Source organism: Cherax quadricarinatus, chromosome 31, assembly GCF_038502225.1.
Source record: "Cherax quadricarinatus isolate ZL_2023a chromosome 31, ASM3850222v1, whole genome shotgun sequence".
NCBI lineage: Eukaryota > Metazoa > Arthropoda > Malacostraca > Decapoda > Parastacidae > Cherax > Cherax quadricarinatus.
The window spans coordinates 9,185,543-9,213,529 of record NC_091322.1 but is presented as its reverse complement, the minus strand read 5'-3'; the positions used below and the strand labels follow the sequence as shown (position 1 = coordinate 9,213,529).

Below are 27,987 nucleotides of genomic sequence, written 5' to 3'. Positions count from 1 at the left end.
CGTACAAGAGTTACAAGGTACACAGTAGTACTAGTATCCACGTACAAGAGTTACAAGGTACACAGTAGTACTAGTATCCACGTACAAGAGTTACAAGGTACACAGTAGTACTAGTATCCACGTACAAGAGTTACAAGGTACACAGTAGTACTAGTATCCACGTACAAGAGTTACAAGGTACACAGTAGTACTAGTATCCACGTACAAGAGTGACATGGTACACAGTAGTACTAGTATCCACGTACAAGAGTTACAAGGTACACAGTAGTACTAGTATCCACGTACAAGAGTTACAAGGTACACAGTAGTACTAGTATCCACGTACAAGAGTTACAAGGTACACAGTAGTACTAGTATCCACGTACAAGAGTTACAAGGTACAGACACTAGTACCTACATACAAGACATAAACACTGAGAATGATGAAGAAAGAGATAAAATCCTGAAAGAGTAGGACTATATTTTTACTATTCCACTCTCCACCAGGTTAAGTAGAAGACCCAGACAGTTTTGTTCACTACAGACTATCTAGAATTTAACTCTGATGTTAACTTATATCCTCTGTTATATGTACGTTTAAACGAATATAGAACACCATTAGCTACAAGGGTGCTCGGTAGAGAAAGCTTTTTTTTAGATTGATAAGAGATGAGAAAGGTCGTCAAGTTGCCGACATATTCGTACTTTATAAAGGCAGCAGCAGAGCGACGGTAAAACACTGCAGAGGAGAGTAACACGAACGTCAGGCATCATAAAAGTCTCTGAGAAGGTGCTACGACGTCACCTGACTGATTTTATGGAAAACCATGAACTTCACAAGTCAGGTCAAGGCGCAGCTTTACCACTGGGAGAACCACTAACTTCACAAGCCAGATCAAGGCGGCTTTAAACCCGGGAGAGAGTTTACCAACTGCTCCGCTACTATTTTCACAAATTACGAAGGAACTCTTTTAAAAAATACAAATGTGATTTACGCAGATTTTGTAAATGCATTTTTGGCAGGTGTCACTATGAAGAACAGGTCATAAAAAGAGTAAATATTTCTCGCGACCAAAAAATACCACAGCGGACACCTTTGTGAATATCCACTGTTTTTATAAAGCGTGAAAGGTTAACCATTTATTATTATTATTATTATTATTATTATTATTATTATTATTATTATTATTATTTGCACATGGGAAAAGGGCCAATACCGGAGGGGGTTCGTACAGCGCTTGGGGGGGGGGGGATAGGCAGTGAGGTTCCATCTACGGAGAGGGAGAGCAGGTTCAGTGTCTTGTGTCAAAAGTCCCATGAGGGAAGCATTATTGAAATTATAAGCAGAATGGACGGGGACTCGAACCGTGGTCCGTGCATGTAGCAGGCCCAACGTTGTAACCACTCAGCTACAGAACTTACAATAGGACGGTTTTACTACCAGCATTCCTGTAACGTGTTTGTGTCAACTGCACCAACAATTTTTTTTACCTGATTACGATAATAAAACAGTGTACAGGTTTAAGCAAATTTCAGCATTACCATGAGTCGATTTCAGGGGTCATCGCCCCCACGGACCGGTCCTAGACCAGGCCTCCCGGTTGGTGGCTTGATCGCCCAGGCTGTTGACACCAACCCCACACAGTTCAATATGCACCACAGTCACACTGATTAGGAACCGACTTCAGGAACTTACCAAGTTTCCTCATGAGGAGGTAATGTTGGTAATTCCCATTATGCACGAAGGGAGGGCTTTGAAGAGTCTTGGTCCCTTCACGCTTATTGAGTATTCTTTTAGTGTATTCATCGAGCCTCCCTTTTTATTGGAGGCATTTTGTACCGTCTGTCAAGTTTCTTGCTTTCATGTGGAGAAACTACAGTGTTCATGTTTGGGACCAGATCCTATAGGATTTTCCAGGTGTAAATTATGTCCTTCCGTGTGCGTTATTCAACACGAGTGGTGGAGGCTTGATCCACCGTCCGTTAAGTGTGAGAGAAACAAGCTTTTTACATATACTTACCTAGTTCTTCAGCATGTCGTTGATTTGCTGAAGTAACTTGTGAAACGTTGCTGGTTCTGCAGTTTTCTTTTAGGTACCTCAATCCCCATCCTTTAAAGTAACATTCGTAATTCCTACTATTTATCAACAGTCTGTTTTCTCCCATAGACATTATAGCGGCAAATTTCATGTTTAACTTTTGTTAGCTTTGATATAGTAAAGTTAAATTTCTGTCCATCAATCAAAATTAATTAAATAAAAGCTACCGCAACGCCACGAAATGAAATTGTAATTGCGTAAAAAAACAAATGAAGGGGGAAATAGAAAATGGAAGCTCTCAGTGGTCGACCATCTTTTTTTTTTTAACAGTACGCCTGGCTAACATATTGACGGTTTAAAATCAATGACTAGAATCACTTGTGTTTCATTGCTTGTTTCCGCTGTGATGTGACACCATGTCATCAGTTTCAGGTGACTGGAGCAAGGGAGACTTGAAGATTATTCCAAGTTTGTTTTTATTACTGATATTTTCCTTTATTTCAACTAATATAACTGATGTATTTTGATATTTCTTTCTTATTGCGCTTTATAATACTGATTTTGTTTAATGACAGATTGTCAGCTTTTCTTTCTATTAGTGTTAATAAATTATCCAGGAGCAACATATTCTGTTTCAAAAGTCCTTTATGTGTCCTCGTCATTTCTGTCATTCACATAGAATTACTTCCTTTGACCCCAGCATCTCTTCCTTTCACCCCAACATCTCTTCCTGTGACCCCGGAACGTCCTCTCGTCTCCGTCATCTGTAACACCACACTTTCTTCCGCCACGACATTGCAAAAATTGTTGATTGAATTCCGAGTTCTGAAATCGATTTGGGATGTTCCACTCCACGCTCGATTCCTACGGTAATTGTATTGAGTTTTGTACGTGTGTGGGAAGGCGGCGGACAGGAGGGTTGATGGGAGGGATGTAGTGGGATAGAATTATTTTCCTTCTCTTTTCATCTCAGCTAGGCTGCTGTGGCTGGTGGCCCACTGGCCGGCATATCCCTCAAAGCCTAGTTGATTTAGTATACCTTGGAGGTAGTGGTCCAGTTTCCCATTGAAAACTTCTGCGCACGATCATCTCCAGCCTGGACCACTCATGTTGGTCAGAGACCAGCTTCGTTATCTTCACCAGCCAAGACCTGATGACTTACGTTCAGCAGTCCAGACCAGTTGTCTTCACGAACTCAGACTAGCTGGAGTCTCGTCACTAGCCTAGACTAGCTGGAGTCTCGTCACTAGCCTAGACTAGCTGGAGTCTCGTCACTAGCCTAGACTAGCTGGAGTCTCGTCACTAGCCTAGACTAGCTGGAGTCTCGTCACTAGCCTAGACTAGCTGGAGTCTCGTCACTAGCCTAGACTAGCTGGAGTCTCGTCACTAGCCTAGACTAGCTGGAGTCTCGTCACTAGCCTAGACTAGCTGGAGTCTCGTCACTAGCCTAGACTAGCTGGAGTCTCGTCACTAGCCTGGACTAGCTGGAGTCTCGTCACTAGCCTGGACTAGCTGGAGTCTCGTCACTAGCCTGGACTAGCTGGAGTCTCGTCACTAGCCTAGACTAGCTGGAGTCTCGTCACTAGCCTGGACTAGCTGGAGTCTCGTCACTAGCCTGGACTAGCTGGAGTCTCGTCACTAGCCTGGACTAGCTGGAGTCTCGTCACTAGCCTGGACTAGCTGGAGTCTCGTCACTAGCCTGGACTAGCTGGAGTCTCGTCACTAGCCTGGACTAGCTGGAGTCTCGTCACTAGCCTAGACTAGCTGGAGTCTCGTCACTAGCCTAGACTAGCTGGAGTCTCGTCACTAGCCTAGACTAGCTGGAGTCTCGTCACTAGCCTGGACTAGCTGGAGTCTCGTCACTAGCCTAGACTAGCTGGAGTCTCGTCACTAGCCTAGACTAGCTGGAGTCTCGTCACTAGCCTGGACTAGCTGGAGTCTCGTCACTAGCCTGGACTAGCTGGTATATGATTGTTTTTTTTTGTAATATCTTTGAGTGTTATGTCTGGTGCTTATCCTGTGAGTATATTTTATGACTCAGATCAGTCGAGACTCGCCCAGCTCGGTGATTATGTCTCTACTTCTGAACGTAATTGTCCATAGCTCACTTATTAATGTGCGAGGTGTTAAATAATTTCATGTAGTTGGGATACGCAGTCTCGTGTGCATGAGCTTGACTTTTATAATGAAACAATTTGCTTCATAGTAAATTATTAGTTGATATATTTTACTAACAAGTTGATGAGAGTACAACACCCGTGTTGCCCATATAATGTGCACATCATTTTTGACTGACATTTTTAAGCCATACCTAAGAATCCTTTTTTTTTTTTTTTTGCTGTAATTTTCTTGTTTCGATTGCTTCATCACAGGTAATAGTTTCATAGGATATTTAAATATATGTTTCATTGATGGGAAAAAAGTCAAGATCGATTTCAAGGTCAACACTTGAGGTTAGTTAATCCTCTGGTAACAACAGTCTGGTTGACCAGCTATTTTACAATTAAAGTTACATTACATATATGCCAGATTTTAATTTTTCTTAGACCGAACTTTGCTTATATGACCGTGTAGGATCTTGCAGGACCTTTAAGTTCCCTGTCGTTTTTAGTTATGGCGCCTGAGCGGCTTTACTGTGCACCCTCATGCTCGTCCTGTGAGTGGTAGCGCTAAACACAGACTACAGAGTTCACCAAGGGTCTCTGTCAGACCCCACTAAACGTTCTTACATCATAAGAAAGAAATATCACTCTGTATTTTACAATTACTTTATATAGTTGATGTACACAAATCACTCCCTACGAAAGTAAAAGACTGGGCAGGCGATGCAAAATGTCCCCAATAAAAAGTAGGGGCGCCATTGGTACACTAAGAGAAAACACCATAAGTGTCCGGGGCCCAAAACTGTTCAACAGCCTCCCATCAAGCATTAGGGGAATTACCAATAAACCCCTGGCTGCCTTCAAGAGAGAGCTGGACAGATACCTAAAGTCAGTGCCGGATCAGCCGGGCTGTGGCTCGTACGTTGGACTGCGTGCGGCCAGCAGTAACAGCCTAGTTGATCAGGCCCTGATCCATCGGGAGGCCTGGTCGTGGACCGGGCCGCGGGGGCGTTGATCCCCGGAATAACCTCCAGGTACACAATGCGGTATGGAATACAATCTTAAAAAAATACCTAGAAAACGTTGGTCATAACTGGGTTGCAGTCTCCTCTTTAAAAACAGTTCATTTTGTCAATGCAAAATTTGAACATATCAAGATGTCAGTTATCTTATGGCCCAGGTTGGCCCTGTCTCTGTCCACACTGTCACTGACGTCTCCCTACAACCTATATTGCCAGCGATAATTATAGCCTAGTCTTAGTCTAGCATTAACATCTTGCAGTCTACTGACCTTGTTACTTCCCCCATAGATATGTTTAACTTGACACATTATAACGGACATTGGATCTGCTAGTATTGTTCTATTTCAAGGTCGTTCCTTGTAAAAGCCAAAGCTCCTTGTAGAACCTAAAGCTCCTTGTAGAAGCCAAAGCTCCTTGTAGAAGCCAAAGCTCCTTGCAGAAGCTGAAGCTCCTTGTAGAAGCTGAAGCTCCGTGTAGGACCTTAAGTTCCTTGTAGGACCATCTTTATTTGTATAGGATATTTTTGTCATAGGACTTCCTTCCCCCTTAGGACCACCTTTGGAGAACCATTTTTTTCTAATAGGATTCCTCTCTTCCCTATTATACCATTTTATTCCCCGTTGTGCCATTTTTATTCCACTTTGTACCATTTTTATTCCCTATTGCACCATCTTATTCGCGTAAAACCACATTTTTTTTACAAAATATTTTTTTCACCTATAGGATAAATTTTTATAGGACCAATCTTTAACTTAACCGGCAGGGTGTCCCCGCGGCCCGATCCTAGACCAGGCTTCCCGGTGAATCAAGACCTGATCATGAAGGCTGTTATAGCTGACCGTACGCAGACCAGCGTACGAACCATAGCCCGAGTGGTCATTAGGAACTAATTTGAGGGACTTGTCAGGTTCCCTCTGGAAAACAACCAAAAATTTGTTGGTAATAAGCCGTATGCACAGAGGGAGGGTGCTGAAGAGTCGGGGACCTCTGACACTGATCGAGTTCTCTGGCACTGAAGACGGCAGTGGAAGGGAGGAGGAGGGAGTCTATGAAGGTGCCAGTGGGAGGGAGGAAGGATGGAGGAGCCTCTGAAGGTGCCAGTGGGAGGGAGAAAGGATGGCGGGAGCCCATGTAGGTACCAGTGGGAGGGAGGAAGGATGGAGGACATTATCGATTATAGGAGCGAGCTGTCGTAGTGTGAAGCTTGATTATATGTAAGAGTGACTACCGCCCAGGCTACCACCATCACCCAGGCTACCACCATCACCCAGGCTACCACCATCACACAGGCTACCACCATCACACAGGCTACCACCATCACACAGGCTACCACCATCACCCAGGCTACTACCACACAGGCTACCACCATCACTCAGGCTACCACCATCACCCAGGCTACCACCATCACCCAGGCTAACACCATCACACAGGCTACCATCACACAGGCTACCACCATCACCCAGGCTACCACCATCACACAGGCTACCACCATCACCCAGGCTACCACCATCACCCAGGCTACCACCATCACACAGGCTACCACCATCACCCAGGCTACCACCATCACCCAGGCTACCACCACACAGGCTACCACCATCACCCAGGCTACCACCATCACTCAGGCTACCACCATCACCCAGGCTACCACCATCACCCAGGCTACCACCACACAGGCTACCACCATCACCCAGGCTACCACCATCACCCAGGCTACCACCATCACCCAGGCTACCACCATCACACAGGCTACCATCACACAGGCTACCACCCTCACCCAGGCTACCACCATCACACAGGCTACCACCATCACACAGGCTACCACCATCACCCAGGCTACTACCACACAGGCTACCACCATCACTCAGGCTACCACCATCACCCAGGCTACCACCATCACACAGGCTACCACCATCACACAGGCTACCACCATCACACAGGCTACCACCATCACCCAGGCTACCACCATCATCCAGGCTACCACCATCACACAGGCTACCACCATCACCCAGGCTACCACCATCACACAGGCTACCACCATCACCCAGGCTACCATCATCATCCAGGCTACCTCCATTATCCAGGCTACCACCATCACACAGGCTACCACCAGCCTTACCTGGTTATGATGGGGCACATTACCTATCTTGTGGGTACAACAAATGTCTTGTGAGAATAACAAACGTCTTGTGGGAACAGTAAGGCACCAGACTACCTAGAAGGTTAGGTCGTTACTATGACCTCCCTGGAGGAAGCTAGGAAGACTGGGACACTGCTGAGACCTCCCTGCTGGAAGTTGTTAGAGCTGGAACCTCCCTACTGGAAGCTGGGAGCGCTGGGATACTGCTGAGACCTCCCTGCTGGAAACTAGCAGAACTGGGACCTCCCTGAGGTTGATTGGTGAGGGTCTTGTCGCTAGTCTTCCAAACCAGACATGAATTTAAAATGCTTTTCTGCCCGTTTGTGTGAGTGTGCTGACGACGCCTTCCTTGCTGACCCCGCCGACACCACCACCTTTACTCTAGGGAACATTGCTGACACCACTTGTCATTGCTGACACCTTCGTTACTCCAGGGAACCTCGCTGACACTTGTCATTATTGACACCTTCCTTACTCCAGCTATCACTGCTGACGAGGCCCGTCACTGCTGACACAGTATAAGAAGGGTAGAAGAGAGCAGGATCATGGGAGAGGTTATTAGGACATACTCGTACACTTTGTAGTGAGAGGTTGCTTGAGATGGGAACAGCCGCCGGGGTATACAAGTGACAGCTAAAGATGCAGTAATTTTTAAAGGGGTGGACTCATAAGCCAGCTGAAGGCCTCGGTCAGATGACCAAAAGCTCCAGCTACGAGTCGCCATAAGACCCGCGTCAGGAAACACTTGTCCTGTTTCCTGATCACTCTGACCTAACCTAACCTAAAGACGAAGGCGAAGTTATACAGACGTTGGCAAGTGGATCATACTAGAAGAAGAGATGAAGGCAAAAACCATACACAGTTTCAAAAGTAGGTATGACCGTCTTCTGTAAGGCAGAAATCAGCAAAGCCGGTTGACAAGACTTAAAAGGCTGGCCACTTTGTAAAAGTTGACCCCTATAAGTTCAACTAGGTAACTACAAAACTAGTAAGATTGTGTAGGTCTTTAAAGATGCAAGACCATCGCGTGTTTCCTTTACATATTTCTATTAAAGTTGTGTATTGCATAATGTTGGAATTACAGAGTGAATATAAACGTACTGGAATCGTACAGAGAAATATTTTTACATTTTATCCTGCAAGTGTAGATACGTGGAGGTGTACGTATCGTCTTGAAGAGCGCGGAGCAGCTTGGAGAACGATTAAGTATGTAAATGGAAACAAAAGGCTTGAAGATATTTAAAAAAAAACTTGAAATATAACAAAAATAAAACTCGTACTGTACTGCATGTTATGAAATAAAGTTGATTGACTTGATTGATTGGTTACTACTACTGCTACTATTACTACTACTGTTATTATTACTACTACTACTGTTATTATTATTACTACTACTGTTATTATTATTACTACAGTTAATATTATAATTACTACTACCTGGAGTTTACCTGGAGGTTATTCTACTACTACTACGTTATTACAACTACTACTGTTATTATTACTACTGTTATTATTACTGCTACTGCTGTTACTACTACTACTACTAATACTGTTGTTATTACTGCTACTGTTATTACTACTACTAATACTGTTGTTATTACCACTACTGTTATTACTACTACTACTGTTATTACTGCTACTACTGTTATTACTGCTACTACTGTTATTACTGCTACTACTGTTATTACTACTACTGTTGTTATTACTACTACTGTTATTACTACTACTGTTGTTATTACTACTACTACTGTTATTACTGCTACTACTGTTGTTATGCTACTACTACTACCACCACTGTTATTACTACTACTGCCACCCTCCCGGTCTTCCCACGCCCCACTGCGGTATTCTTTTCGGCCTCCATTTTTCTATCCCCGCTTGTGGCTTGACAATGGTTCAAGAAGGACCGAAAGGACGTCATAAGGTACCTCTCCAAAGTGTAGGTTTTCAGTGAGGTGTTTCGTTTAGGTTACCAGCGAGGTGGAGAATGTGTGGTAAACACCATGGTGTTGCCAGTCTTTGTTCACCTTTGTAAATGTTATTCATACACTCATACGTCCAGCATATAATGTATGAACACCATCAGCATACACTGTTGATGGTATTCATATACTGCTGATGGTATTCATACATTCACCCGTCCATCATACACTGTTGATGGTATTCATACACTCACCCGTCCATCATACATTGTTGATGGTATTCATACTCTCACCCGTCCATCATACACTGCTGATGGTATTCATACACTCACCCGTCCATCATACACTGCTGATGGTATTCATACATTCACCCGTCCATCATACACTGTTGATGGTATTCATACACTCACCCGTCCATCATACATTGTTGATGGTATTCATACTCTCACCCGTCCATCATACACTGCTGATGGTATTCATACACTCACCCGTCCATCATACACTGCTGATGGTATTCATACACTCACCCGTCCATCATACATTGTTGATGGTATTCATACTCTCACCCGTCCATCATACACTGCTGATGGTATTCATACACTCACCCGTCCATCATACACTGCTGATGGTATTCATACATTCACCCGTCCATCATACACTGTTGATGGTATTCATACACTCACCCGTCCATCATACACTGTTGATGGTATTCATACACTCACCCGTCCATCATACATTGTTGATGGTATTCATACTCTCACCCGTCCATCATACACTGCTGATGGTATTCATACACTCACCCGTCCATCATACACTGCTGATGGTATTCATACACTCACCCGTCCATCATACACTGTTGATGGTATTCATACACTCACCCGTCCATCATACACTGCTGATGGTATTCATACACTCACCCGTCCATCATACACTGTTGATGGTATTCATACACTCACCCGTCCATCATACACTGTTGATGGTATTCATACATTCACCCGTCCATCATACACTGTTGATGGTATTCATACACTCACCCGTCCATCATACACTGTTGATGGTATTCATACACTCACCCGTCCATCATACACTGCTGATGGTATTCATACATTCACCCGTCCATCATACACTGTTGATGGTATTCATACACTCACCCGTCCATCATACACTGTTGATGGTATTCATACACTCACCCGTCCATCATACATTGTTGATGGTATTCATACACTCACCCGTCCATCATACAATGTTGATGGTATTCATACACTCACCCGTCCATCATACACTGCTGATGGTATTCATACATTCACCCGTCCATCATACACTGTTGATGGTATTCATTTTGTATTCACTTCGTGAGATAGGTTGGTCGTGATGTTTACTCCCATTCCATTTCTGTTACCTGACTCCCTGAGTTGTTAGTCTTCCCTGTGATACCGTTACTTCTATCTTCATCCTCCTGCCACTGCCATCACGGAGTTGGTTGGGTTCCCTCATCTTCGTGTGTTGTGAATGGTTCAAGTCGGGCCGAAACGTTGTTAACAAGCTTCATTCTCCTTTGTGCGGATTATGTGTATTGTTTCAATCACGGTATTGTGGCTTTTTGTTCTTCTTGGGCTTGAGATCTAACAGCCACTTTTTCATCATTCCTCCTGCTTATCCACACCTTGCATTTTTTTTTCAGTTTTGATGCTTTTGTGTTACATTAGGGTTGAGTAGTCTACGAATTTTTGAGAGTTGATTTATATTGACCAGAGATAGGACAGAGCGTTGTGATATTCACTAAGGCTTTATTAAAATGAAAAGCCTGCTGTGTAGGTCTAACGTCTCTGAAATAAAGACACGCAGGTGTTGTACATGTCACATTCATCGATCTATTGTATATTAACTTATAGTTAAGAACTAATAGCCAAATTATATGGACGTACGTCTGTTAGTGTGGGAAGACAGACGTGTTGATTTGTACACCACAAGCTGCACCAACTACTTATATTCACTCAGTCACACACACACACACACACACACACACTCTCTCTCTCTCTCTCTCTCTCTCTCTCTCTCTCTCTCTCTCTCTTAAACTATTTATCATCAATTAATTACTCCCATACTCCTTTATCCACACAGTGTTTGTTCCCCACTCCGCCCCGTGTTCGCCAGTGCGTAAATGCGTAAATTAGGTATTTCAAGCATCAGCGGCTTCTCTGTTTACTCCAGGAAGTGAATTATTGGAGCCAGCGCTGGTTGCTTCCCCTCCGTGTTTGTATGCTGCCTGGGACCTGTGTTTGGTAGGGAAGAGTACCAAGATTACCTTCCCTTACTTTATCTTCCTAGTGTGTTCTCACCTGTAGTATTTTGTTTGCTAGTATTTGGTTTTATGATGACCCCGCTCACTGTCTTGGTCCTTTGACCGAGGTCTTCCTCTGGCTCACCGGTCCATCCCGGTAAATGATTATATATGACATCACAGGTTGTAATATACAAGTCTCTCCTCACCATGTAAGAAGAAATACTTTTTCTCGCCTTCTCACTCTCCTTATTCCTGAAGCTTTCTCTTATTTCTCACTCTCTTTATCCCTGAAGCTTTCTCTTATTTCTCACTCTTGAAACTTTCTTACTGTCATGAAGCTCTCTCTCTCTTGAAGTTGTCTCACATTCTTGAAGCTTTCTCACTCTCTTGTAGCTTTCTTACTCTCTTAAAGCTTTCTCACTCTCTTGAAGCTTTCTCACTCTCTTGAAGCTTTCTCACACTTCAAGCTTTCTCACTCTTCAAGCTTTTTCACTCTTTGGAGTGAGAAATATAAGATTGTAGTGATGATATCTGTCGTGTGGATGAAGACTATGATGATAACTCGTGTGGATGAAGATTGTGATATCTGTCGTGTGGGTGAAAAGTGTGATGATATATCGTGTGGGTGAAGATTGTGATATCTGTCGTGTGGGTGAAGAGTGTTGTGATATGTCGTGTGGGTGAAGATTGTGATGATAATATGTCGTGTGGGTGAAGATTGTGATGATAATATCTGTCGTGTGGGTGAAGATTGTGATGGTAATACTTGTCGTGTGGGTGAAGATTGTGATGATAATATCTGTCGTGTGGGTGAAGATTGTGATGATATTTGTCTTGCGGGTGAAGATTGTTGTGATGTTTTGTGGGGTGAGGCTAGCAGCTAGCAGACAGTGACATCAGTAATAACATCACAGTGATAATGACTCCCACTGAAACAAAATGGTAATGACGGTAACAATTTAATAATGGTAAATTGTTAATGATTACTCTTGAATTATAATGACGGAAACAAATTGATAATAAGAGAACACTGGTAATGATTATTCTGCAGACTGATAATGATATTAAAACTTTCTATGCTCAGAACTTTCCATGCTCTGAACTGCCTATGCTGAAAGCTTTCCATGCTGAAAACTGTCTATACTCAATACTGTCTACATTCCAAGCCTCAACTCTCCTGCTACTATCTGTACCTTCTTCACTATCTTCATCAACTCTCCTGCTACTATCTGTACCTTCTTCACTATCTTCATCAACTCTCCTGCTACTATCTGTACATTCACTATCTTCATCAACTCTCCTGCTACTATCTGTACCTTCTTCACTATCTTCATCAACTCTCCTGCTACTATCTGTACCTTCTTCACTATCTTCATCAACTCTCCTGCTACTATCTGTACATTCACTATCTTCATCAACTCTCCTGCTACTATCTGTACCTTCTTCACTATCTTCATCAACTCTCCTGCTACTATCTGTACCTTCTTCACTATCTTCATCAACTCTCCTGCTACTATCTGTACATTCACTATCTTCATCAACTCTCCTGCTACTATCTCTACCTTCTTCACTATCTTCAAGTCTCCTGCTACTATCTGTACCTTCACTATCTTCATCAACTCTCCTGCTACTATCTCTACCTTCTTCACTATCTTCATCAACTCTCCTGCTACTATCTCTACCTTCTTCACTATCTTCATCAACTCTCCTGCTACTATCTCTACCTTCTTCACTATCTTCATCAACTCCAGAAGAAACTTTCGTGATTTATTTCATCATTTTTGTTTCTTATGATAGTTTCAATTTCTTCTTTGATTATAGTTTATATTCGACAGCTTTTATCTCACTGGTAATTTTTTAGTCTTCTTGTTTGCTTAAGTGTGTACTCACCTAGTTATGGTTGCTGGAGGTCAAATCACAGCTCTTGGGTGTGTACTGTTGTCTCATTTTTGAACGCTCCAATCTACCTACACAAATATTAGTTATTCTATGTAGATTTGGTTAGGTTTAACAAAATTTCTCTTAGATTTACGTGTATTTAAACACCATCGTTTGAGGAGGATACCAAAATAGTATGAAAATCATCTGGGTAGAAGATATGGCAAAACTGCAAGGAGATAAAAGCAAGGTCTTCCACTGGGCAGTAGTGACTAACATGACCTTCATTGGTGACAAGTTCCACCTGCTTAAATATACAGAGGGTGAACATAAAAGGGACACTGTGTACCAAAAGCAAGAAGATCACCAAACAGAACTAAAAGACAACGTGAAGATCCCTGGATAATTTAACCTTGGAAAGCCAAAGCTTTAAGTAATCGCCTTAAGGTCGTTTACACACGTTTTATATAAAAGATGTTTTCGCACGTTCTATAAAACGTGGGAAACTACAAGTGTCCCATCTTTTTTAATACATACTACTGGTACCGTAGCAAAGTCCATCTACCAACAGCTCTTGTTTTTGAAGAAGCACTTCCTGTCTGTGTTGTAGAGTGTGGAGGAACGTAGAAGTTAGAATAACCTTGAGGGTATGGAGGAGACAACATGAGTGTTGGGGAGATGGGAAGCTTGGACCTGGAAAGGGAGGGTACAGTACAAGAACGTGATGGATAGATCATGGGCAGGGGAGGGGGAGGGAGGGAGGGAGAGAAAAGGGGATGGGACGCAATATGAGGCGTGGTTTTTTTTTTTAAGTATCAGTAGATACATTACTTTGCATAGAAATTATTCTTATGAGCAAATACGTGCAGGGATTTACAGGACTGGAGTTTCTAACACATTTAAACATCTTTTTCCCGAATGCCACCCACAACGGTCGAATTTCATACATTGTACTGCTAGATGGTCAGAGGCCGGGAAGGTAACGTACCCGGGACGAGGGTGCGATCCTGGGACCTTTCAAGTTTGAACCGAATAGTCTCACAAGTGAGCTAGTCCTTCCTTTAATCAAACTTGGGTACAGCTGCAGTGTGTTTCTACCCTAGTTTTTATGATGATTGTTATACACATAGTGATAACTGAAGGTATCTAGTTAGCTTTGCTGTCATATTCCATCATACACAATGGGTTTCTTACGTCAAGTAATGAAATCTGTCAGTTTGAGCTGGGAAACTAGTCTGCAACCCCCCGCCCCCCATCTCTCTCCCTGGGGAAGGGGAAGGAAGGTAAGGGAGAGACAAGAGCGAACACTACAAACAATAATCAACATACAGAGCTGTGTTACAAGAAGCAACCAACAATATTGTTTTATTATCCCCCTCTGACTCGCCTTACAGTCCCACCTTACTCTTACATGCACTACTATTTCGCTGTGTATATTATTTTGTACATATTTGGGTTAGAAATCATACGCGCACAACACGTTGTCATGTTGTTTGGCAGATGTTGCTCTCATGTGCGCTAGAAATTGTTTGGGTGCCGACTAAACCTTTATATTAAACGTTTTGCTCTGGTTAGCACTTCATAAAATAATGATAAAGCTCTACCCAGAGCGAACTGTTGTCTCTAATAATGATTTACTCTCAACCAAGCTGAGCTGGCATGTAAGAAAAACGCGTCTTCATTTATTACCGAGAATCTTTCAGTTTCTTATGTCCACAAACTCGTATACCATACAGTGTGTAGATGATAGTTGATAATTGTGTAATGAGGAAATCTTGGATCACAGTGTGTGACGTGCAAATATCTCAGTGTTAGCAGAGCATGATGACGTATACATCCCATTGTTAGCAGAGCATGATATAATGATGTCAACTCAAGGTTGGTGCCTACCTGTGTCTGGCACATCCTTATTGTGTGTGTGTGTGAGAGAGAGAGAGAGAGAGAGAGAGAGGGGGAGAAGGAGGGAGGGACGGGGGAGGGGTCGTTGGCGCATTCAGTTTTCTTACTCTCGCTTTATAGCAAACTTGTGCCTCACTCTGACTTCATGGCCAGTATAAATAAACATATTCTTTGAAAGTGCGCCCCCGGCAGGTTCTACAGAGCAGCAGCAGCAGCTGTACTTTATGCAGAGTTTAACAGGGTGTGCGTGTTTGACTCTCCTTTCTCCACAAGAATAATCACTAAGAGAAGTGTGTGCGTGTGTGTTACACACACACACACACAGTACGAAAATGACATAGCATCGAAAGTCAAGTCTGACCCGAAACTGCTGTTTAGCCACATTAGGAGAAAGACAACAGTCAAAGACCAGGTGATCAGGCTGAGGAAAGAAGGTGGGGAACTCACAAGAAACGATCAAGAGGTATGCGAGGAGCTCAACATGAGATTTAAGGAAGTATTCACAGTGGAGACAGGAAGGACTCTGGGAAGACAGGACAGAGGAGGACACCAACAGGGAATAGACCAACAAGTGCTGGATGACATGCACACAACTGAGGAGGAGGTGAAGAAGCTGCTAAGTGACCATATACCTCAAAGGCAATGGGACCGGACATCTCCCAGTGGGTTCTCAGGGAGGGAGCAGATATACTGTGTGAGCCATTATCCACAATCTTCAACACATCCCTTGAAACTGGGCAACTACCTGAGGTATGGAAGACCGCAAATGTAGTTCCCATTTTTAAAAAAGGAGACAGAAAAGAGGCACTAAATTACAGACCAGTGTCACTGACGTGTGTAGTATGCAAAGTCATGGAGAAGATTATCAGGAGGAGAGTGGTGGAGCACCTGGAACGAAACAAGATTATCAACGACAACCAGCACGGATTCATGGAAGGCAAATCCTGTGTCACAAACCTGCTGGAGTTTTATGACAAAGTTACAGAAGGAAGACACGAGAGAGAGGGGTGAGTCGATTGCATTTTCTTGGACTGCAAGAAGGCCTTCGACACAGTTCCTCACAAGAGGTTACTGCAAAAGCTAGAGGATCAGGCACACACAACAGGAAAGGCACTACAATGGATCAGAGAATACTTGACAGGGAGGCAACAACGAGTCATGGTACGTGACGAGGTGTCAGAGTGGGCGCCTGTGACTAGCGGGGTTCCACAGGGGTCGGTCCTAGGACCTGTGCTGTTTCTGGTATATGTGAATGACATAACGGAAGGGATAGACTCAAAAGTGTCCTTGTTTGCAGATGACGTGAAGTTAATGAGAAGAATCAAATCGGACGAGGATCAGGCAGGACTACAAAGAGACCTGGACAGGCTACAAGCCTGGTCCAGCAACTGGCTCCTTGAGTTTAACCCTGCCAAATGCAAAGTCATGAAGATTGGGGAAGGGCAGAGAAGACCACAGACACAATATTAGTCTAGATGGACAAAGACTACAAACCTCACTCAAGGAAAAAGATCTGGGGGTGAGTATAACACCGAGCATATCTCCTGAGGTGCACATCAATCAGATAACTGTTGCAGCATACGGGCGTCTGGCAAACCTACGGATAGCGTTCCGATACTTCAGTAAGGAATCGTTCAAGACTCTGTATACCATTTACGTCAGGCCCATACTAGAGTATGCAGCACCAATTTGGAATCCAAACCTGGTCAAGCACGTCAAGAAATTAGAGAAAGTGCAAAGGTTTGCAACAAGACTAGTCCCAGAGCTAAGGGGATTGTCCTACGAAGAAAGGTTGAGGGAAATCGGACTGACGACACTGGAGGACAGAAGGGTCAGGGGAGACATGATAACGACATATAAAATACTGCACGGAAGAGACAAGGTGGACAAAGACGGGATGTTCCAGAGATGGGACACAGAAACAAGAGGTCACAATTGGAAGTTGAAGACTCAAATGAATCAAAGGGATGTTAGGAAGTATTTCTTCAGTCATAGAGTAGTCAGGCCGTGGAATAGCCTAGAAAGTGACGTAGTGGAGGCGGGAACCATACATAGTTTTAAGGCGAGGTATGATAAAGCTCATGGAGCAGGGAGAGAGAGGACCTAGTAGCAATTAGTGAAGAGGCGGGGCCAGAAGCTATGACTCGACCCCTGCAACCACAAATAGGTGAGTACACACACACACACACACACACACACACACACACACACACACACACACACACACACACACACACACACACACACACATATTTGTCAGGAAGACAGCAGCGAGTAATGGCACGTGGCGAGGTGTCAGAGTGGGCACCTGTGACCAGCGGGGTCCCACAGGGGTCAGTCCTAGGACCAGTGCTGTTTCTGGTATTTGTGAGCGACATGACAGAAGGAATAAACTCGGAGGTGTCCCTGTTTGCAGATGACGTAAAGTTGATGAGAAGAATTCACTCGATCGAAGACCAGGCAGAACTACAAAGGGATCTGGACAGGCTGCAGACCTAGTCCAGCAATTGGCTCCTGGAGTTCAATCCCACCAAGTGCAAAGTCATGAAGATTGGGGAAGGGCAAAGAAGACCGCAGACGGAGTACAGTCTAGGGGGCCGGAGACTACAAACCTCACTCAAGGAAAAAGATCTTGGCATGAGTATAACACCAGGCACATCTCCTGAAGCGCACATCAACCAAATAACTGCTGCAGCATATGGGCGCCTGGCAAACCTCAGAACAGCATTCCGACATCTTAATAAGGGGTCGTTCAGGACCCTGTACACCGTGTACGTTAGGCCCATATTGGAGTATGCGGCACCAGTTTGGAACCCACACCTAGCCAAGCATGTAAAGAAACTAGAGAAAGTGCAAAGGTTTGCAACAAGACTAGTCCCAGAGCTAAGAGGTATGTCCTACGAGGAGAGGCTAAGGGAAATCAACCTGACGACACTGGAGGACAGGAGAGATAGGGTGGACATGATAACGACTTACAAAATACTGAGAGGAATTGACAAGGTGGATAAAGACAGGATGTTCCAGAGACTGGACACAGTAACAAGGGGACACAGTTGGAAGCTGAAGACACAGATGAATCACAGGGATGTTAGGAAGTATTTCTTCAGCCACAGAGTAGTCAGGAAGTGGAATAGTTTGGGAAGCGATGTAGTGGAGGCAGGATCCATACATAGCTTTAAGCAGAGGTACGATAAAGCTCATGGTTCAGGGAGAGTGACCTAGTGGTAACCAGTGAAGAGGCGGGGCCAGGAGCTTGGACTCTACCCCTGCAACCTCAACTAGGTGAGTACAACTAGGTGAGTACACACTACCTACCTACACACCTACCTACAGCTACCTACCTACTTGAGTGCAGGTGCTCCTGCCTCTCTCTGTGGGACTTGCAGGTTGCGGTTGACTGTTGTGAAGAACATTTTAACTGTTTATCCTTCACCTGAAACCTTACATCAACTGGTTGTGTTTATAATTACTGTGGTTCCTCCTGTGGTAGTAACTTGTTTATGCTAGTAGTTAGTACCCGAGTGTGATAGCTCGTGCTAGTAGTTAGTACCCGAGTGTGATAGTGAGCTCGTGCTAGTAGTTAGTACCCGAGTGTGATAGTGAGCTCGTGCTAGTAGTTAGTACCCGAGTGTGATAGTGAGCTCGTCCTAGTAGTACCCGAGTGTGATAGTAAGCTCGTGCTAGTAGTTAGTACCCGAGTGTGATAGTGAGCTCGTGCTAGTAGTTAGTACCCGAGTGTGATAGCTCGTGCTAGTAGTTAGTACCTGAGTGTGATAGTGAGCTCGTGCTAGTAGTTAGTACCCGAGTGTGATAGTAAGCTCGTGCTAGTAGTTAGTACCCGAGTGTGATAGTGAGCTCGTGCTAGTAGTTAGTACCCGAGTGTGATAGTGAGCTCGTGCTAGTAGTACCTGAGTGTGATAGTGAGCTCGTGCTAGTAGTACCTGAGTGTGATAGTGAGCTCGTGCTAGTAGTACCTGAGTGTGATAGTGAGCTCGTGCTAGTAGTACCTGAGTGTGATAGTGAGCTCGTGCTAGTAGTACCTGAGTGTGATAGTGAGCTCGTGCTAGTAGTACCTGAGTGTGATAGTGAGCTCGTGCTAGTAGTACCTGAGTGTGATAGTGAGCTCGTGCTAGTAGTACCTGAGTGTGATAGTGAGCTCTTGCTAGTAGTACCTGAGTGTGATAGTGAGCTCGTGCTAGTAGTACCTGAGTGTGATAGTGAGCTCGTGCTAGTAGTACCTGAGTGTGATAGTGAGCTCGTGCTAGTAGTACCTGAGTGTGATAGTGAGCTCGTGCTAGTAGTACCTGAGTGTGATAGCTCGTGCTAGTAGTACCTGAGTGTGATAGTGAGCTCGTGCTAGTAGTACCTGAGTGTGATAGTGAGCTCGTGCTAGTAGTTTATGAAATAGCTTTACCTTGTACTTACATCAGTTTGTATTATTCCCATAAGTTGTCTGGTGGTTGAAAGTGCTTTCTGTATCTCACAGCTTCCTTTGAATGTTCATCTCTTCAATGGTATTAAAGTTTTGTACCTGCTATGTGGTTTAGGCAGTGCCGTGTAAAGCACACATTATATTTCATCAGTTGCTAAACCCTTGTGGGTCATTCAGGTCGAGGAGTGGTGTAGCCTCCATCCTACATCAATGTCCGGTCTGTGACTAGTCCAGCTGTTGATGGTCCAATCTGTGACTAGTCCAGCTATTGATAGTCCAGTCTGTGACTAGTCCAGCTGTTGATGGTCCAATCTGTGACTAGTCCAGCTGTTGATGGTCCAATCTGTGACTAGTCCAGCTGTTGATGGTCCAATCTGTGACTAGTCCAGCTGTTGATGGTCCAATCTGTGACTAGTCCAGCTGTTGATGGTCCAATCTGTGACTAGTCCAGGTGTTGATGGCCCAATCTGTGACTAGTCCAGCTGTTGATGGTCCAATCTGTGACCAGTCCAGCTGTTGATGGTCCAATCTGTGACTAGTCCAGCTGTTGATGGTCCGGTCTGTGACTAGTCCAGCTGTTGATGGTCCAATCTGTGACTAGTCCAGCTGTTGATGGTCCGGTCTGTGACTAGTCCAGCTGTTGATGGTCCGGTGTGTGACCAGTCCAGCTGTTGATGGTCCAATCTGTGACTAGTCCAGCTGTTGATGGTCCGGTCTGTGACTAGTCCAGCTGTTGATGGTCCGGTCTGCGACCAGTCCAGCTGTTGATGGTCCGGTCTGCGACCAGTCCAGCTCTTGATGGTCCAATCTGTGACTAGTCCAGCTGTTGATGGTCCGGTCTGTGACCAGTCCAGCTATTGATGGACCGGTCTGTGACCAGTCCAGCTTGTGGGGAAAATTTCTCCACACTGGGGGGGAGGGGGGCGGAGGAGGTTCACTACAGGTGAACTGTTCATCACTTAACATTAATTTGATTTTCTCACTCACCACCACTGCTGACTGTCTTTTCTGGACAACTTTAGTCTGTGTGGTTACTGGAGAATCACTACGTTTGTTTTCAACACTGTGTAATTCTAACTGCACTAATTTATCTATTGTCCGCTTATTCACTACACCTTTGCTCAAAACATCAACTCTCCTGACGGTTCCGTTTGCATCAGGATATATGGTCACTATTTTTCCAAGAGGCCATTAGGACCTCGGACCATCACTGTCAATAATCACTATGTCACCAGGTCTTAAGGATGTGTAATTTTCTGGAACACCAGCTCCATAGAAGTGTTCTCTCAGTGAGGTGAGATAGTCTTCTCTTCAAATTTTCTCCCAACGTTCAGTCACTCTATTAAGGTGTTTGAATTTACGTCTAAGTTGCTCAGGTTCGAGATAAGTAAGATCCTCTATGATTTCTTTATCATTCATGGGAGGAACAGGTTCGAGCCTTCTGCCATGGAGTAAATGAGATGGACTTAACACTTCTAAATTTTCCGAATCATTGGTAACATAAGTTAGAGGTCTGTTGTTGACTCTGTTTTCTGTTTGTTACGACTGTACGATATTCTTCTAAGTCAATTTGCTGACGATGAAGCGTCTTAAGCAACGTTTTACGATCCCGATCATTCTTTCATAAAATCCGCCTTGCCAGGGAGCTTTAGGAGGAATGTGTCTCCAACGACAACTGCGTTGATTCAGCATCTGTTGTACCTCTGGCTGATCAAAGATCTTGGTTATATAAGCAGCACCAGCAACAAAGTTCGTTGCATTATCTGAAATCATCAGTCTGGGACATGCCTTTCTGAATAATTTGATAAAGGTTTCAACAGACATGTCAGTGGCTACTTCTAGATGTACTGCTGCAGTTGTAGCGCAGGTGAACAAACAGTTGTACACCTTGAAAGGAAATTTGTCAACAGTTTTAGTTAAAATTATTGGCCCAGCGTAATCTACAACTGTCACCTCAAATGGAGTGACATGACATACTCGTTCAGAGGGATATGGTGGTGGACCTGGATATTGATATACTCGCATATCGTAGTGACAAGTAATGCAGTCCCTTATTTGTTTTTTCACACTGTCTACCCTGAGGTATCCAGTAGGATTGTCGTATGTGACGAAGTGTCAGCTACCCCACCATGTAACATGTTACTGTGGCCATTTTTAACAATCAGTTTTGTTTGACAATGATTCTTAGGGATCAATATTGGATGTATGGCTTCTTTAGGTAGTGAAGAATTATAAATTCTTCCTCGACATCTTATAATATTTTCTGAGTCGAGATAAAATCCTAAAAAAATTAATCATATTAGGTTTCTTTGGGGATTTATCCTGTGTTTCCAGAAATTTATACTCTGTAGAGAAAATATCTTTCTGTATTTGTTTTACCCAATATTTAATGGGTTCAGGTAATTCATAATTATGTTTTATCCCTTTAATGAATTTGAAGACAAGAGCTGGGGTGTCTGCTGTATTTAAATAGAATATTTTTTGCTGTGTTCATGCAGACTGTTTCTTCTCGCATAATGTACGCTTTTTGCTGAGGCCAGTTACTTTCACAAAGAACTTCTATAGCTAGTGGTCAGACACCTGTTACACTTGCCACGAAGGTCATAACTATGAAGAATTCATCAGTGGTTACCAGTCCCTGGTACATACAAGATCTGATATTGATGACATCGCTAAGTTCAACTATCTTAAATGTCTTGTGAAGGGAGAACCTTACGAACTGATTAAGTCGTTTCCGGTAGTCAAAGGCAATTATCATCTAGCCTTACATGTCTTGTCAGACAACTACTTTGATGCTTACAAAGCCAGGGTTAGACATGCATTCATTTAGGATCGCATTAGACAATAGTCTCAGATATGTAGACACTAAATATGACATAAATCAATGTGATTGGTTTATCAGTGGCATTGTACAGGATAAGCTGTCACCACAAACTATTGAACGATTAAATATTATGTTCAACAAACGTTATTTCACTTGTGAAGAAATTATCAAAGGTTTACAAGCAATAGTTTCTTGCATGCAAGCAACGAGACATGATAAATCCACAAATCCTACTGTGGATACTAAACCTTCAACTCAGTATAAAAAGAGTATACCTACAGAATGGGAAATCCCATGTAGGCATTTATCAAGCTGTGAATACAACAGACAGTAAACAGACTCTCACACATAAACGTACTCCAAAATGTGTACTTTGTGATGGATCACATTGGGCACAGTATTGTAGTCAATACACAACAATGGAGGCACGTAAACAACGTGTTCATCAGCTTAAAAGGTGCACTAAGTGTCTAGGTGAACACAAGGAAGGTAAATGTTCACAGAGGAAATGTTTTAAATGCAAGAGTATGCATCATACAGCTTTATGCCCAAGCACTTGTGCTGAACAGCAGACGACTTCCACAGAAACAGGAAGTCAACAAACAACAGCATTCAATGTGAGACATAGGTCTAAATCGACTGCTCTCCCAATAGCTCGAGTTGAGTTATCTAATAAATTACACAAAGCCAATGTGCTAACACTATTTGATCAAGGCTCAGAAAGGTCCTTCATAAGAACAGTGTTACATAAACTGAATGAACAACCCCATGCCCAAATACAGTTAGATATAGTTGGGTTTTCCAAAGTTCTGGTAAAAAAAGACATATGGCCTAGCCAAATTGACTGTTGGTCTAGGAAATAGGAAGACAGTAGAAACTGTGGTAGTCGATGATTTGCCTAAGTCTGGGCAGATCCTGGGAATAAAAGAAAGAGTTGCAGCACTGAAAGCAGCCAAGGTCAAGTTAGCCTGTCCAGACATACAGACGGACACAGTCCAATAACGTACATATTTTATATGCCTTTTTCGTCTCTAAGGTAGAGAGGAAATAGCTATGAAGAGGGGGGAGGGGGAGACGCATACACAAAGTTTTAATATACATTAAAAGTTTTGCTTAATACTAGTGTCCGGTCATTTGGCCTAGTTAAGGATACGTTTAGAAAATTTGATTGTGATCCCAATAGATTTTTTTCCCAGTAGTTTTATGTTTTGCAGATTTGAGACCTAATCCTGGAATATTTTCCATGCACCAGTTCAAAGATGTACCTCCCACCTTCCTTCTAGGGAATATATTTACAAACTTTTGAGGGAAGCCTCTGGTCTGGCACAGGTGGATGGTGGTGTTGATACCAGAAAACGTCCCGGGTAAACTCAAAGTGATCTCGGTAGTTTAATAGTTTACTCTCTCCCCCTCTCTCTTTCTGGGCAGTAAATAATCTTGAATATTTGGCCTGTCATGAAAGATGATAGTACAGAACTGTAATGTAAGAGAGAGAGAACACAAGTACTTTGAAGAGTTGAGGATGCTGGTAGAGTGCATGCAATCAAAGAGTTCACACGAATTATACTAAGAGCTCTTATCCTTCTTCAGTTATACTGCTACACTTAGGATACTACCCACAACACTACCATTGATATACTACCTTGTGAATGTCACTCATAACACTCCACTACCTATGACAAACCACCTTAAGGATGGTAACTATAACAGTCAACTAACACCCATAACAAGGATGGGACCTATAACAGCTAACACCCATATACATATTTTCTGCTAGGTGATAGAAGCAGCAGGTTCAAGGCGACTTACCACACGCTTCGCTTGCCTGAGTGTACAGCAGTGTACAGCTGTTTACGGGTATTGAGAACGACACAGATGTTCACTATTGCAGTAAGATTGATGTTAGACTTGTACTATGTTAGCATTAGACAGTACACAACGTTGATGTTAGACGGTTACAGTGTTAACACTAGACAGTACACAACGTTGATGCTATTACTGGTGGTACTCTGTACAGTAGTGCAATTTGTTTGGCAGATGTGTGTAAGAGTAAATTATTCACATTACTATTATTGGATACCATGGTAATATACTTAATTACTGTTTTCTCAGGAAACTACCGATTTAGTAATAGAATAGTAGTAGTAGTAGTAGTAGTAGTAGTAGTAGTAGTGGGAGTAACAGCGACAATATTAGGATAAAAAGCAGCAACAGTTGTAGTAGTTGTTGTAGTCGTAGTAGTATTAAGTGCTAAACTCGTGTGGCTCATTAGGCGCAAAGACTTAAACTTCATTATCTGCTAATTGAGACTATTTATTATTACAGTCATTATTGAGGTGCGTGTCATTCGACACAAGTGGTGGTGGAGGTTTGACACTCCATGTGTTGAACACTATACATCTCTCAGAGTACTAAATATGTTACGTGTGTGTATTACAGGAGGTGCTGACGCAGACTGTAGTGTTGAGATTGCCTGACGTGGTGAAGCTCTCCCGTGCTGGGGAGAGCCCTGCTGGGGTCCAGGAACTGCGACACCTGCTGTTACTGGTGCTGGGCTGCGCTGTACAGTCCCCCAGGAAGGAGGACATCATAGACAACATCAAGAAACTCGACCTCGACACTCAACACTGCATCGTTGAGTGTATCAAGGAGGTGAGTGGCAGCAGTAGTGTTGTAACCAAACTGGACATATTAGAATTGTGTGCTGCTACCCTCTTCTATGAGTTACATTAGGTGAGCTAGCTATATTTCCCAGTCATATTCTGTATGAAAATGTGACAAAAGCTAGCTTCTTTCCCCTGTTATATTCTATATGAGAGTGTGGAACACAGTCTAGATGTGTTTCTGTTATACTGTGTACGAGAACTACGGTGTGAAACAGTCTAGCTGTGTTTCCCTGTTATACTTTGGAGATAGATATGTAGTGTGTGTTTTTACTGTGTTTCTCCATGTGAGACTCCTCAGTTCGCCAACATGTGTTACGCTACACTACACTTTATGCTTCATTATGCTTTCACCAGTTGACAATAAAAAATAAAAAAAAATAAACTTTATAAAGAATGGTTTACAATTAGTACAGTAAAGGTAGTATTATTGACATTATAAAAAGTCAGTTCATAACTCGTATTTATTAATTATGGAATCCATCTTGAAGTTACTGTCTGGTCTGGGACCGGGACGCGAAGGAAAATACCCCTCCCTTCAGTAATGTACCGCAGGTAGACGGTACCACAGCTGCATATTGCTATGAAACCCTCGTATACATTAGAATAAAACCTCGTGTACATCAGGTCAAAACCTCATGAACATTAATACCTGCGCTACCTCACCACAAAACCTTGTATACAAATATTTTATCTGATGTACACGAAGTTTGGCTCTGATGTGCGCGAGGGTTTGGTCTGATGTGCTTGAAGTTTGGCCGCCTTATTTGAGCTTGTGGTCTTGTCGGGCAAAGTTTTTGTCTGTTTCGTTGTACTAAAGTTAATTTCTGGCACTGAGTTTAACTTCATTAATGTCAGCACTGTCAGTACTTCACTCACATATTGACTAATAACATGCTTTGGGCTGAAGCTAAGTCGTGCCGAAAAGGTAAAGCCGGTCAGTTAGCATGAACTCATTTAGAATTAAGTCCTTTCTAAAAATTTCTCTTACACGTTTAAAGATATATATTTTTAATTTATGGTAATGTACAAATTAATAATTTTGTACCAAAAGAACCTTGGAAAACTTACCTAACCTTATTAAAACAAGCTCAATTTAATTTAGCCTAACCCAGCTAAATATAATTTAGATAAGATTACAATAATTTAATAATAAACAATGAAATATATTTTTTTTAGTTAGGTTCAGAATGATTTTTGCGAAATTATTGCATACACAAATTTTCACTTGTTTTATTCGGCAAGAATAGCATTGCCAAAATCACAAGTTTCACCTATTTGGCACGATATATATATATATATAGCAATATATATATATTTGTGTATGCAATATATATTCTGAACCTATATATTTCACTGTGTTTGTTTAGTATATATTGTATATCTATATATAGTTGGGTTAGGCCAAAATATATATATAGTTCCTTTTGGTGCAAAATTATAAATTTGTAGATCAACATTAATGAAAAAAATATATCTTTAAACGTATAAGCGAAACTTTTAGAAAGGACACGACCAGTTTTACATATATATATATATATATATATATATATATATATATATATATATATATATATATATATATATATATATATATATATATATATATATATATATGCAATAAGCTCACAGTAAACAGGTGATTTCAGAATATGCAAAACAAACACTCTGAAAGAACAGAGAAATTCCAAGCGCTTTCGTGACTACTCACATTATCAAGGAACTATGAAAGTAAAGCATCCAAGGAAGCTATATAAGGGGTCTGGCCAACACCTCACTATCAGATCCCACAACGGTTAAACACCTGACATGCGCCGGCCCAACTGGACAGGTCCTTTGCACAACTCACCAACAAACTATTCTACCCAAGAAAATATAAAAAAATATTATTTGTCCAGTGTATTATTAAATTCTTCCCAAATTCTATTAATTATAAATGGATCTAATTTATATAAACCAAAGGAAATATTCATATTATTTTCGAAACTGCTTTTTATGAAACAAGATTCAATTATATTCCTGTCGACCATGGACTTGCTTGATACTACTTTCTCAACTTTTTGAAAATCAATTGGATGGTTAAAATCTCTTACATGAATAAATAGAGCATTGGAATCTTGTCCAGTTCTAATGCTATATTTATGTTGTTTTAATCTTAGTTCGAGATTTTTACCAGTTTGACCGTAATAAACTTTATCGCAAATTTTACAAGGAATCTTATAGACACATCCATCAGCATTTTGGTGATATTTTGTCTTATGCCCAAAAATGTAGATATACACCATTTCCTTGGAAAATTAAATAACTTAGCCCATTCTATAAACTTTACTGTTGAATTTGAAGAAAATAACTCATTGCCTTTTCTAGATGTTTTAATTATTAAGGGTAATAATGAATTCAAATTTAAAATTTACAGAAAACCTACAAATAACTGTTCCTGTGTCCACTATTATTCCTCGCATCAAGATAGTCAAACTGTCTGTTTTCTCAACAATGTTTTTGAGAGCTTTACGAATTTGTAATCCTGAGTTCATAGATGAGGAAATATCCAAAATTTATGAAATAGGTAATGATTTAAAATACCCAAGAAATGTAATTGATAAATCTTTTAAAGTTGCTAGAAATACTTTTTACAATCCAAAAAGGGACAACCAGCCTTATTCAACTAAAAATATGTTGGTTCTCCCTTACCATGAAAACTTGGTTGATATGCCTTCTCTTCTTAAGACTTTTAATATTAAAGTTGTATTCAAAAATCTTGATACAGTAAAAAAACTTTTGATAAAGAATTCCCCCCAAAATGTTG

General features: G+C 42.3%; 1 protein-coding gene across 2 annotated transcripts in view; it reads left to right on the top strand.

The window, feature by feature from the left end:
* LOC128699162 (girdin) overlaps positions 1-27,987 on the top strand; it is a 707,427-nt gene that overhangs the window by 484,112 nt on the left and 195,328 nt on the right. For both annotated transcript variants that reach the window (XM_070090172.1, XM_070090171.1), the window contains exon 3: positions 24,958-25,170. In XM_070090172.1, the coding sequence (XP_069946273.1) occupies positions 24,958-25,170 (213 nt within the window). The remainder of the gene's footprint in view (positions 1-24,957; positions 25,171-27,987) is intronic.